This window comes from Strix aluco, chromosome 5 (assembly GCF_031877795.1).
Source record: "Strix aluco isolate bStrAlu1 chromosome 5, bStrAlu1.hap1, whole genome shotgun sequence".
Classification (NCBI taxonomy): domain Eukaryota; kingdom Metazoa; phylum Chordata; class Aves; order Strigiformes; family Strigidae; genus Strix; species Strix aluco.
In genome coordinates, this window is record NC_133935.1 from 33,171,488 (window position 1) to 33,185,148 (window position 13,661).

The 13,661-nt window shown below is 39.4% G+C and overlaps 1 protein-coding gene across 1 annotated transcript in view; it reads left to right on the plus strand.

The window, feature by feature from the left end:
• Positions 1-8,025: 8,025 nt before the first annotated feature.
• GUCY2C (guanylate cyclase 2C) overlaps positions 8,026-13,661 on the plus strand; it is a 50,004-nt gene continuing 44,368 nt past the window's right edge. Inside the window, exons 1-3 of the mRNA XM_074825394.1 lie at positions 8,026-8,236; positions 9,162-9,274; positions 10,573-10,640. Coding sequence (XP_074681495.1) covers positions 8,026-8,236; positions 9,162-9,274; positions 10,573-10,640 — 392 coding nt within the window. The remainder of the gene's footprint in view (positions 8,237-9,161; positions 9,275-10,572; positions 10,641-13,661) is intronic.

Genomic DNA, 13,661 nt, shown 5'->3' on the forward strand with positions numbered 1-13,661 from the left:
GGCACATTCTCAGCAGGCAAAGCTGTGACTCTGCCTGTCAGATCATTCCCTCATAGATGGGGTCTACAGCAGTATTAAAGGACAAGGTGGTGACTTTGGTTGTTATTGTAATGAATCAAAACCATAAAATTTGCCATCAGAAGGGTTGCTAATTATAAATCGCACAACTCAACAGGTGAGCCATGGATTGAAAACAGCATAAAATTAAGTTATCTCCTGACTTGTAGAGGTGCTAACTGTACACAGTGTGTGAGCAATATAAGTAGGGGGCAAAATGCTAGAATTTGGCATTATGGCAATTGGTGTGGACTCTGTGTACATGAGCGGTCTAAACCCCATTCAGAGCAGTAGGAGTCTCCATTTATATCTAATGTTCACTAAAGACAATTGTGTAGGAGGACACATGTAATTTAATCCTGTATTCTCACCAGCATCAAACTGACCAAAATATTTTTAGCATCTGGTATAGAAGTTGTTATTAAGATGCAGACCAAAGTAGGTAGAGATGTTATAATGAAATGCCAAGATGACACTTCATAAATTAAAGACAAGTCAAGAAGTTCAGCTGCTCTATTAATAATGCTGCAAAACTGCTGCAGTTCTTACCATTCTGTTAGCTAGTGGCATTATCTTGGAGGCTGTGAGCTGTAAAATGATTAATGATCATGTTTATTCCCACACAAAATTGCTGGGAGAGACACTGATAACAGTAAAAGAGAAGTCATGCACCAGTGACTAAACACCAAGATAATCATCAGAGAGTGTAATGAGTGTTTAAATAAAAAATTAGAGAGTGGAAAGTGAGATCTAAGAAAAGGAGAGGAAGGATGCGAAGAAAAGAAAAAAGGTAGAGAAAGGAAAAGCAAGAAGTGGAAAAAAAAATATAACCAAAGCAAGAGGTTAGGAAGTGACCTCTGCATCAGCAACAGTCACATGCTTCAATTTCTGTAATGTCTGGGTAAGATCGTGTTTTTTCAGTAATGATGCTTCATCATGTTCTGCCTCTTGTATCTTTGAAAATGCATCTGACAACATCTCAAGATAAATGATATACAAAAGTGAGACCAATGAAAGGCTCTCCTGCTAAAGCTACAAAGACAGTGCCCTGAGATGAGTAAATGGGAAATGATTTAAAAGCAAGGAACTTGAAGAATATTTGCTTATTTTTTATGGAGACAGCAACATCTGAGCCTTAATCCACTCTGGATAGACCACCCGTGGTGAGAGAAGGTGACATATGTAAGTTGACAGCAAAGTCCAGCCTGTAGAGGTGACAGATTATGTGCGTGTTTAATGGTCTTGTCAGGTCTCTGTTGCCCAACTCAACAAAGCAAACAGTCATGTCAATTAAAGACCTCCAAATGGTAAAACAAAAAATAATTTTATCTTTATTTTGGTAGGGGAACCTCTTTCTTTAGTTTTCACTTATGTTTATGTCTGTGATTGTATGGGTTTGCAGGAACTGCACCTTCAGAATTTTCCTGATACTTCCAGCACCCAACCTGTCATCAAGATTCAGCCAAGTTAATAAAAGTAACTTAAAAACTCTCCTTGTATTGGATTTCAGCATCACATTTAGGTAAGTTTTTGGACGTTTATGTATGTAGAACCAAGGGAGGGGAGGCGAGGCCGTCTGCTGATCCAGCACAAGTCCGTGTCAGAACTGAAAATGCAATACATGATTAGCTGGATCCACACAAACTTAACCAGCCCAGAAAGCCACATCATTTCAAGTGCTATGGCCTAGAGAATGCAGCTGTACTGGTCCAGGATGTGTGCTGTTGTACCTGTACAGTATTCCACTGCCATATGGATTTACAGGAGCAAGTGTGCACTAGCTTGAAGATCTCATAACTCCATCCCGTCACATAGTATAGATGTGTATAACGTTTAATAAAAAGAGTTTAAGGAAACTGAAGTATGTGTCCAAGATATAAATTATTACACACTCGAGCCATTTACCTTCGTAAGGAAAAACAGAACAGATGTTTGCACATTACAGATAGCTGACATTCGTCACTTGACAGACCTGTATCCTGCTGAGTCTAGAACAGAGGCTAACCCTTTCACTGAAAAAAAGAATATGTCCTGTCACTCTGTAAACAAAGTCCTTTAGAGAAAAAGAAAGCAGTTAATAGGAAAAATTTATCACTATTTATTTTGGTAGTATACAAGTTATATGGATGAATAATATTCACTTCAAAGTGTGTATGTGCTGGGAAAGGGTTAAAAGGAAGAAGACTTTCTTAATTGAGCTATATATTTATGATACATCACATATTTAGCTTCAACTTCTGGTATGTGGCAACACAGATCTATGGGAAGATGGGGCCGCCACCCAAGCTGCTGCTAGTATGATGCAATTCCAATTACAACTTTTCTGTAGATTGTCTCTTACTAGATTGATTATTTCTGATGAGAACAGTCAGTGCTTTGCAGTGTAATTCCACTCTAATCTCTGGCAGCAACTGTGAATTCCACAAACAGACCTAAACTTTCGATAACCCATGGGAATGGCAATATAATTAGGACTTCTACTTTATCAGAATCTGTACTATCAGGATCATGAAATGCATGACCCACATATTTGCATGCTGTTTTAGAGGCTTGTTGTTTATCAGTAGATAGTTTGACTCTTAAAGAATAATGTTTATAAAGTCTTTCTTTATGTTCTTGTGTAGTAAATGAGAAAAAAAAGATCAGTTCTGAAAAGTCAACATAGCTGCTATGCAGCTGCTATACATGTATACTATATACATACATATACTATATACTATCTACATGTATACAGCTGCTATATATGTATACTATACAGCTATATTTGTCATCATTTCCCTTACTGTCTTCTAAATCTGCATAGTAGAAATATTGTAAAAATAATTTAAAAGACAGAAAAAAATAGTTTAATGTCCTTAGTCTTCTCTGGAATATTGAAAGTTAAAGAAGAAATCTTTATACTATACAGTCTAGACCTGTAAGTTACTGACATTAAATAAACACAGACATTACAGTACTGTAATCTTTTTTTTCTCTCTGTAATCACAGATGTGATTTCAACCTCTAACAAAACTGGAAAAAAAAGGAAATTGAAACATTATATTTTATTTTTCTTCAACGTGATTTTCTAAATCTTTTTAAAGACAAGGTAAAAGCTGCTAAAGCCCCGGACAATCAAAATAATTTGGAATCAGGCTTAGTAATAGTGGGTAGAACTCAAAAACAACATTGTTTGAAGTTTTTCTACATTTATCCTGTTGGCTAAATATGATCAACTACTACAACATATAATGTCTTCTGCAACTTGCATATTAAAAATTCTGGAAAATTATGGAAACAATATTGACAACCTCATTTATTCAAAAACATAGTCATGGCCACTGAAACAAAGGAAATTTGTTTTTTAAGTAAGTGAGAATTAACTACATAAATGTATCTGCTGTTCTTTTTATTTACATATCTTTTCAGATTTTTTTTTTAATATCCTTTCTTCACATTTCCCAATTCTGCAATGCTGGAGACTTGTGGCATCTCTTTTATTTTAATGGAACCTCAAATTCTTGTGTACTATCAAAGTTCCCAGCTCTGGGATCATAACAAATCAGAACTAAAAGTCATTTATAAAATAAATAATTGTAGCAAATATATAGAAAATAATTCCATTTTAAAGGACACCGTCAAAATAATTTATTCTGCAAAATAAAACTGTATCAGAATGCAAGTTTCTTTACAAAATAGTTGCTTGAAAAATGCCACATTGGTTGTCTTTGGTACCAAAAAAATTGAAGATGAGCTGACAATATATCTACATTTTCTTTGGACTTACTAGGACTTTTAATGCCAACTTCCACATTAGTAGTTTGACAACTGGAGGCAGCTGATACTTTCACGTAACTCTTTGGCTCTTCTGAGCTTTCTGAAATTTTCATTCATATCTTCTCCCTATTTTCTCTTTTCTGAGTAGTCAAGTGGAATAATGATTTATTAGGAAAATAGTGGAGTTATGCGATCTTCAATAGGAAAAAAGGAAATTAGTGAATGCCAGTGAAAAGATCCTAAAAATTAATACAGTAAAGGTATTGGAGATACACAGAGCCTCATTCTGAATACAGGTGCACTTTTACAATATGAGCTGGATAGGCAAAGGAACTCTGTGATGCCCAGGTTGGCCTATCATTCCATTTTTCCAGGACTCTCAGACTCTGCAAAGAAGAAGCCATTGAAATGACACTGTCCCATGGACCATTAAAAAAGGACTGGAAAAGGTTCTGCAGAACATAATCTTACATAGGCTGAGAGACTTAGAGGAACAACTCTGGGTTGTTTTTCTCTTCTGGTTTCTTTTTCTCTGTTTGAGTGTCTTTTAATATTCCAGAAGACTGAGAGTACCTCTCAGAGTAGTTTTAGATCAGGAAGTCAGTACTGATTATGTTTCAAATACACCCTATAATATCTGGTTGTTTATTATCCAATAAAACAGAGGGCAGAACAAATAGTGCTGTAGAATGAGGCACTAAAAATCATTTTTCACTAAAACCAATGACACAGTTCTCCAGTGAGTTACTTTGAGTTGGTATTTCTAATCTAACACATATTACAGGAACACCGACAGAGACCTATTATGGTGTTTTGTAGCTATGCAATATATGCACAGGTATTATTGTTGTTGGTGAGGGACTGAATTTTGTCTTCAGACAAATAAATACAGGGCCTGCCTATCTGAATCTTAATTATCACTGTGCTTCTGAAGGCGGAATAAGTGATAAACTACAGAGTTTGTATTCAGTGATTCAAGGGGAGACCTCCATCAGCAGTTAATAATACTAGAATTACACAGGTGTGGCACTCAATTGGATGTACACCTAAGAGCTGACTTTTTGGATAGATACTTTTGCATAGTGAAGGCATTTAATACTGAGATCTTTTTTACCTTTCTGACAAGATGACAACAGTAGCCACAGCTAGGAAAAATGCATGGGGACGTCAGATGCAGTTTCATAGCACCTTGTTCATTAGGTGATTAAACCTTGACTCTTTTAAGAGAGAATAAGTAGTTCTAGAAGATGTTCATTAAAGATGTTTTTGGGATAAATTTTGTGGCTTATCCTGAGGGTCTCAGGAGAGGTTACCTTAGGCAAGATATTCCTGGTGTTTGAGGCTCTTGCTTTGCTTCCCCATGTCCTCACATTCTTTCAGTGGAAGGCAGAGTCATTTGCATTGCCTTCAGGATGCTCCCATTACTTGTAGTTCTGTTGTAAGACAGTATTTCAAATTAAAGCTGTAGGAGTCAAAAAAGCTTTTTTTTTTCTTTCCTCTGACACATAATTTGACTTCTAGGTTTCTGAACTGTATCCCTCCCTGACTAATCTTTGAAGTGTGAGAGCTGGCTCGTGGTTGGAGAACAGTTACTGAGGTAGCAGGGGCAGTGCCCTGAAGAGATATTGAAGATTTTTTGGGGTAGCTGGCTGGTTTGTGTCACTGGTAACCTCTTGGTTTTATAAACTGCTAGACGGGACATTACAAAAGAATTAGATGAAATTGGCTGGGATCCTTGGGAGCTTAGCTTCATTCTGCAGCCAGGGCACTATGAATGGACTGACATTGGTGTCTCACCTCCTCTATTCCCTGGGGACTAAAGATCCCTCAGCCACAGGCAGCAACAAACACAAATATACAAACGTTTTTGCTTTTGCTTGTGGCAGGCCCATCAAATTTTGTGCTTTACACATATGACTCACTCGTTTACTTTTTCTTCTCTCCACCCTCATGATCTATAGTATCAGTAACTCTCATGTTTACAGCATGATGCCACAGCTTTTCTTTGTCTCTCTTGTGCCATCAAGCAGATATTATTGATCCGCCGTGTCTGAAGTGCAAAGCCCTGGGATACAAGGAAAAGTGTGGTTACAGGTAGTGCTTACTTCACCCCAGCTGCACTCCCTCCTGCTCCATGTCACCCGATGCTCAAGGCATGCTCTCATCATGGAACTTGACACTGAGAGACTACACACATGGGGCAATTAAAAAGTTGAGAGGTCAACAACTTATTGATAGCATGTTCTGGCTATAGTTGATTTTACTTTTTGTTTTTAAAGGACATTTTTAAGCAGCTATGAAAACCAAATAAATACATTAATAGATACAAAACCAGGGTCACCTCAGTGCCATTACATACTCCCTGTGTGATCAGCAGTCAGCAAATAGTCAGTTCTATTTGCATTATCCATGCTGGCTAACTGTTTCTCTCAGATAGGCCAAGAAGAGTATAAAAATGCAAATCTTGCTCTGCTGGAGTTAATGACAAATCTGTTATTGACTTATATGGGATAAGTTTCAAGGACTTTATAAATACCTATAAAACAGGGCAGCGATGAGCAGATGATCTCAGCATGAAAAGCTATATTCCGTTCTTAGTCTGTGGCTCTAGACAGTCCTACTAGTCCAGATATTTACGTGACAGACTGCTAATTTAGAATTACTGTTTTACTAATTACAAATGCTAGATTAGATATGCTGAAGTGTTCAAGGTTTGCTTTTAAATGCTGGCTCATGCTCTCCTCTGTTGTTGGGTACAAAAATATTCAAGCAATAATATTTGGTATTAAAATAGGATCATGTAAAAAGTCTGCGCAAATATATTTGAAGTGTATTCAACACCTTTTAAATATAGGCTTTGAAAGAAACCATGGAATTGTAATTCTGTTTGATACCAAAAGCACTAATACTTACACTGTTGTTGATTGTTGTTTGTCTTAAAATTATTTCAGGATGGTAATAAAAGTAAACTGAATTGTCTGACAGCTGCAGTCCAGGTTTCAGCAGAAAAACAGAAGCTGCTGTAGGTGTGCACAAACACCCCAAATTCAGACCAATCACACTCAGTACTTTATTTAAATTTGCCTGTTGATTCCTTTTATCTTGCAGTTCTCCTTTGTGCCCAGACTTGCCCATAAGGCTTGTGGGTTTTATTGTCTTCCCTTCATACTACCTACCTTCCCTGACACCATTCTCAATAAAAATACTCAGCAAAGCCCAAGAGCCCTACCCGGGAACAATACCAAATGTCCTATATTGCATGCTTCTGGTGATGCCATTTATAATTTAGCTTTGATCCCACAGGTCTGAGATGTGGCCTTCAGCTTTCCTAATCCTTACCTGACGCAAAAGTTTGCATCACATAAAGTACGAATATGTTTAGCCCCCATTTGAGGAGCCATCTGACAAGGTGGGAATGGTCAATGAGACCTGTGCTGCCTGGAAGCAATGAGTCTGGGGCAGGCCTGGGGCACTTTGGTGCACAATGCTGAGAGATTACAAGCAGACAAGATTTGTGCTGAGTCTACTCTGTAAGTAGAAATTAAGGCTTTGGTCTGGAGGACTGCAAGTCAGATTTTTTTACCAACACAAAAAATGCTTTGATCGTAAAAGCTAAAGGAATTAAATTGGTAACTTATAACAGAAGAAAATATACCCTTGATTTATGAGCCCAGCCAGCAGAGGTGGTGTGGCCATGTAACCAGAGATGTAGGGCAATGCAAACATGAAGTAACCATCTGTTTTCCTCTAGGCTTTAATGGACCTTGTATTTTATTTCCATTTTAAAGAGTTGTCTTTGCAGTCCACTTGTCCCCTCCCCTTCCTTCTCTCAATTCATCCCTGTGATGAAGAGTTAGTGCCTTTATCAGGCAAGGTTTCAGGTAATGCTTCAGTTTTATAGCCTTAGCTTTTCTGTGAGCAAACATTCACAGCGACCTTCAGCCTCTCTCCTTTCCTGAGTTTTGCTATTGCTAGTTTTTCACAAACAGAAGTGCCACCTAGTACACTGGAGTGACGGGCAGAGGTGGAGGCAGGGAGTGGGATAGGGAAGTGCCTGAGAGAAGGATCATACAACCTGCCTTTGAATCTACGGGGTGGAGAGCTCTTTTGACCTATCCAGGAACAAAACCAATGTAGAGTATCTGAAAGAAAGAGGGTTGGAAGAGAAAAAGAAAAGAGAGAGCACACACAATGGGTCTAAACTGAGCAATAATGAAGCAACGGATATTGTGTCTGGCACTTTGGCCTTTGTTTTTCTCACTCCAGCTGCTGCAGCAAGTTTGTTCAAATGAGTGTAACAACAACAGTTATGTGATCAATGTGATGCTCATGAATTACTCGGACTTCCCATCAACTACTGATAATTTGAAATTAGCTGTGAAGCAAGCCTTGAAAAGGGTACAAAATGAATTCCAGATGACAGGTAAGGCAACAGGTATTGGTTATCCCTCTCCTGATGTGGTTTCTTGTCAGACTTTGTGCCACAGCTTTCTACTCATCTGACCTTCAGCAAACTGCTCCTCAGACAAGCTCCTTGCCTGTCCATTGATCTTATGTAGATCTTACAGAAATAATGATCTCCCTCTTTAAAAACAGAAGTGCTTGACAGATGGGCAGAACCATATCTGCTTTCATGGTGTTTTGTTTGGGAAGACTTCCTTTGTGATTTTCTGGAGATGTTTAGTTGGGATTGGGAACATGGGAATTGCTGAACTGGATCAAACAAGACCAGAGATCCATCTAGTGCAGTAACTGGGATGCCTTTGCTTCCTCTCCTGGCTGGATTAGCCTCTACTTTCTGAAAACAATTTTCCTCAACTCACTCTGTTGATCACATTATGGCTTGAAGTGTGAAGAATCTGCAGTCCATATGTTTTTCCTTCATGTAGAGTTACTGCAGATGCTGCTTTTATTGATTTTGATATTTTACCTCTCCTTTCCATATCACCAATCTACTGTAACTCTCTAGAATATCATGGGAAAAAGAGGTTCCAAAGAAATGATATCTGTTCCCTATCTGCCCTCTAGTTGAAGAGATTTTGACCAATTTTATTGGAAAGTGGTCTCTCAGTTACTTCCTACAGACCCTTAAAAAATGTCTCTAATAATGGCCAACACTAGAAGTACTTTGTCCTGAAAGTACTAACACTCAGCAGAATTCAGCAGTCCACAATGGAGCAAATTTTACAGTCTCATCCTAAGTAGTGGGGATTAGGTGGTAGGTAGCCTTTTGGTGGGAGACATCCTAGCATAAGACTGCTCAGACCTGTGTCAGAAGAAGAGGGATACAGTGTATTAGAGGTTATCTGCAAGTCATGATGCTGTTTATTTTTATGTTTGAGTTACAGCAGAAAATGTTACAGTCGATGCCACCTTCCACAGCTTTACCTCATCACTGTATGTCTCACAAGGCTGTCGTACCAGCACCTGTGAAGGTGTGGAGCTCATCAAGGAAATTTATGTGAGTAGCAGGCTTCTTTAAGTTGATTTCCTAAGAAGACAAGACTTCTTTCTTTCTGCGTGTGTCTGCGCATGTGTCTCTCTGTCTTTTCTTATTAACTTTTGATCCTGTTGTTCAGTTCAAACAACACTTGACAGGGAAATGAAGTTTTCAAAGAGAAGATGTTCCTGTAGGTTTTGTGAAGACAAGCAGCCAAATACTGGAGAGAGATTCTATGAATGCTTCCTGGAGGCTGTCATTAGACATTTGGTGGCAGTGTCAGCTAAAGCAGCCTTCCGCTTCAGGCTCCTTTTTCTATGCTTAAGTTGTCCTCTTTTTAATATCTGCACGGTTCTTTGTGTGGCCACATAGCCAAAACAATCCATTAAAAAAAACCCCAACAAACCAGAAAAAAACCCCCAAACTCAAACTCTCAAATGGCCCAAGCAGAGCAAAAAAGGTCAGTTTCCAACTGGAACAGACCCTGATCTGGTTCACCATCAGTTTACACAAATACACAAAGGAGAGAGCTGTGCCAGGATGGGAATGTTCGGGCAAAGAGATTATTAGGCTGGCACTGATACCACAGAAATGCATATGGAACTATGCCCAGAGGGCAAAGATGAAGTGCTCACTTCTCACTAGAAATCACAGAAGTCACATGGGAGAAACTATGTGAATACCCTAATATGGGGAAAAGCTTCAGTTAGAATTTGTGCCTTACAAGGAGCCATGTTTGGGTGAATTTTCTTGTGTCTAATAACCGTCGCCTTTAAGTGAAATTTTGTCAATCCAATGTGAATTCTCAAATCTACCAATGTATGAACACATGCTGTAGTCTTTGTTAAGACAAGTCCTCATGACACATAAAGCTACTGGTCAGGCTTCATTTGGTGGTCCTGAAAGGATTTTTTTCATAAAAGCCTCATATAGACGTAACTGATCGTTTTGCTGATACACAGTACACCCCTCTGTCTTCTGCAAATGGAAGCATTGCTGGGCTGTGTAATTTCGAGTGTTCAGTTGCAACAACTGCAACATTTTAATCCTAACTCGCAGTATGTCTCTTAAGGAAGGTCATACTCACAGGCATCATTCTGTCCTCTGCCTTTTCTTAGCTTTCTGTGATTCTTCTCTCCTTCACTCTAGGTTTGTTCTTTTGACCTTTCTCTAGCTCCTTTGCTACCTTGTTCTTGCTTTTGCTGGGTAAATTCTGTGACTCCTTCTCAAATCCTAAAGTTTTCTTCAATCTCCTGTCCTCTTCTCTCTGCCAGTCCCCTGCACTGTCCCCACTACTGACCCCTTCTGATCCATTGCAGGATAGTGGTGCCCTTGGCTGCGTTGTCATAGGACCTGCTTGCACTTATGCCACCTACCAAATGGTCTCGTGAGTATCACCTCTTCTCCCTAATATTGTGATGTTACAGATATCAACTGCTGAACAAAGTTGTTTTGGGTACAACAAACCAGCAGAGACATTGGCGTTTAGGATACATCAGGAACCTCGAGGTCGACAGTCAAGGAAGTAAGACTCTTATGCACAGCCACTATGTTTGGTAGGGAGAAGAAAATCCCCTCCCAAAGCACATTGATGAAATGCCATTGCTATCAGGGAAACTTTTTAATTGCTGGCAGTAAGTTGATTGATTGATTAAAGGCTCAAAACACTTAACTCTTCAGCAACAGCAGCAGAAAAGAGATGATGGCTTGAGGCATGTAGACATTGCAGTACTACAGCAACAGGGGTCCTTCTGGGTGGGTGTTCAGTCATTGAGAGGGGCCTGAATTAAATGTGTCAAGAGACGATCCAAAACCCCTAACCGTCTTCAGTAAAAGAGTGTTTATATAGGGAGCTGCCAGTTTCATCCTGACTCCTCTGCCTGAGGAAGCATTCCTGAAGAATGAATCTCTCTACTATCATATTATACATGAACATGTATAATTCTATTCAATATATATTAATATGTTCATTCTCAGATATTAGGAAAAGTGTAAGATGAATCTGCAGACTTCTAGCATAAATCAGTTAAAAAACCCCCATCAGTCATGACATACAAAGCCGTATTGTTACCCATGTGAATCACTTCCCTTTTTAAACTTTGGTAGCCTTTTGTTTTCACTCAGAGATACTGGGAAGATTGAGACACTTTTACCTTAAGATTTATTTGTTTTTAGCTCTATACTTTTCTTTGAGTGGCATGACCAGAAGTGAATACAATGTTACCAGTGAACACATGTGATTGATTTATGGAAGAATCAAAAGAATAAGTCTTACATATGTATAGGACCATGGTAAATTATGCAATATATGTAATTTTATTAATTGTGCCTCCTAACTTTGTTTGCTTTTCTATCTGTTGGATATGGAGCTGCCCAGAATGATGCCGAAGTCTTTTCCTCGGACTGTGACACTGTTAAACCAGTATAAAGTATGAATAGTGGAAGTTTATGCAAAGCAATGAAGAACACTAACAAACAGGCAGCTGGCTTTTTCATGGTGCAACAGCTTTGCAAATCTGAACCAAGTGCCTTACATTACAGCACTTTAAGTGTGGGGAGGATGCTCCATGGGCAGCGGGGCAGGAGTGTGCAGGGCCTGTGGTGGCCCAGCTGCTGCCTGCACTCGGCTGCTGCTCTCTGGGTTTCATTTTGGGATTATCAGATGGACATTAAATGACACTGTGTTAACTGCTAGAGCTCTATAAGCACTATAAGCTCTATAAACTTCTGGGATGTTGTGACAGAACAGTGGAAGTAACAAACGTGGTCTGGGATTAGCCTGACTGTCCACCTCCAACTTCTTCACCATCTCTAATTTAGGAGACCATTGGGCAATGATTAATGGGATGAAATTTAACAAGTCCAAATGCCAGTCTTTGCACCCAGGATGGCATAACACTGGGCACAAGTATAAACTGGGAGAGTAGTGGCTGGAGAGCAGCCCTGTAGAAAGGGATTTGTGGGTGCTGGTCAACAGCAGGCTCAATGTGAGTCAGCGGTGTGCCCTGGCAGCCCAGAAGGCCAACTGCAGCCTGGGGTGCATCCAACACAGCATAACCAGATGGTCAAAAAGAGTAATTATCCCGCTGTATTCAGCATTGTTGCGGCATCACCTTAGGACTGTGTGCAGTTCTGGACTCCACAGTTTCAGAAGGATGTGAAGGTCCTTCAATGTGTCCAGAGGAGGGCACAAAGCTGGTGAAAGGGCTGGAAGGAATGTTGTGTGAGGAGTGAATAAGGACTTTGGGCTTGTCTAGTTTAGAGAAAAGGAGGCTGAGGGACAACCTCATTGTTCTCTACAGATTCCTGAGGAAGGGAGGTGGAGAGGGATGTGCTGATCTCTTCTCTCTGGTACCCAGTGATAGGATGCATGATAATGGTGCAGGAGAGGTTTAGTCTGGACATTAGGAAGCATTTCTGTACTGAGAGTGAGGTCAAACACTGGAAGAGGCTTCCTAGAGAGGTGGTCCATCAGCGTTTAAGAGGCATTTGGACAATGCCCTTAATAACACGCTTTAGCTTTTGGTCAGGCAGTTCGTCTAGATGATCACTGTAGGTCCCTTCCAATGGAGATCTATTCTATTCTATTCTATTCTATTCTATTCTATTCTATTCTATTCTATTCTATTCTATTCTATTCTATTCTATTCTATTCTATTCTATTCTATTCTATTCTATTCTATTCTATTCTGTCAGAAAAAGGTCTGTTTCATTAGTGAAATACTCTCCTTGGCATTACTTATTACATCATCTGCGTCTGTTTCTGTTTCAACAAGTATAAACCCTGTAATTTGGTAAGTGGCCTTTACCTGGAAAATAGTTTTGTCACAATAATGCCAACAATTCTAATGGCCATGTTTTTTTGCAGGGAAAATTCCCTGTCATAAAAAAACACTTACCATAAAAGAACTAAAATATTTTGAGTCTAGTCTGATAAGATGGCAGCATCTAGGAAAAGACTTTTATTCTTAAAAACTTACTGTCTCTGTGGATAAAAAATTGTTTGTTTTACAAATTCCCTGCCAGTAGGGGTTTGTCTTAGTTTTTCTCCCTGACTGCTGCTGTTGTACAGCTCCTAAAATATGCCATAGTGAAACTAAGACTTCTTCGAGTTGTAGGAGTAAAGCTCTTCTGATGACAAAAAGCTGTCAGCCTCCAGCACTGCCCCAATAAAGAGATCAAACCCATCCCATGTTAATGGCAGCCACGGAGCAGATTCAGATGGGTCCTTGAGTCTTTGTATTCCTGTCACAGCTCTTGGGCTGAAATGATGTATGGTACCCAAAAGGGCTCGCGGAACTGGGGGCAGTGAGAGGAACTACCTGGACCAGTTCAACAGGTCTTTTCGGTGCTAATACTGACTTGAAATCTGCTTCTGTTGTTGAGGAGCCTTCTGTTTCAGGTTCAG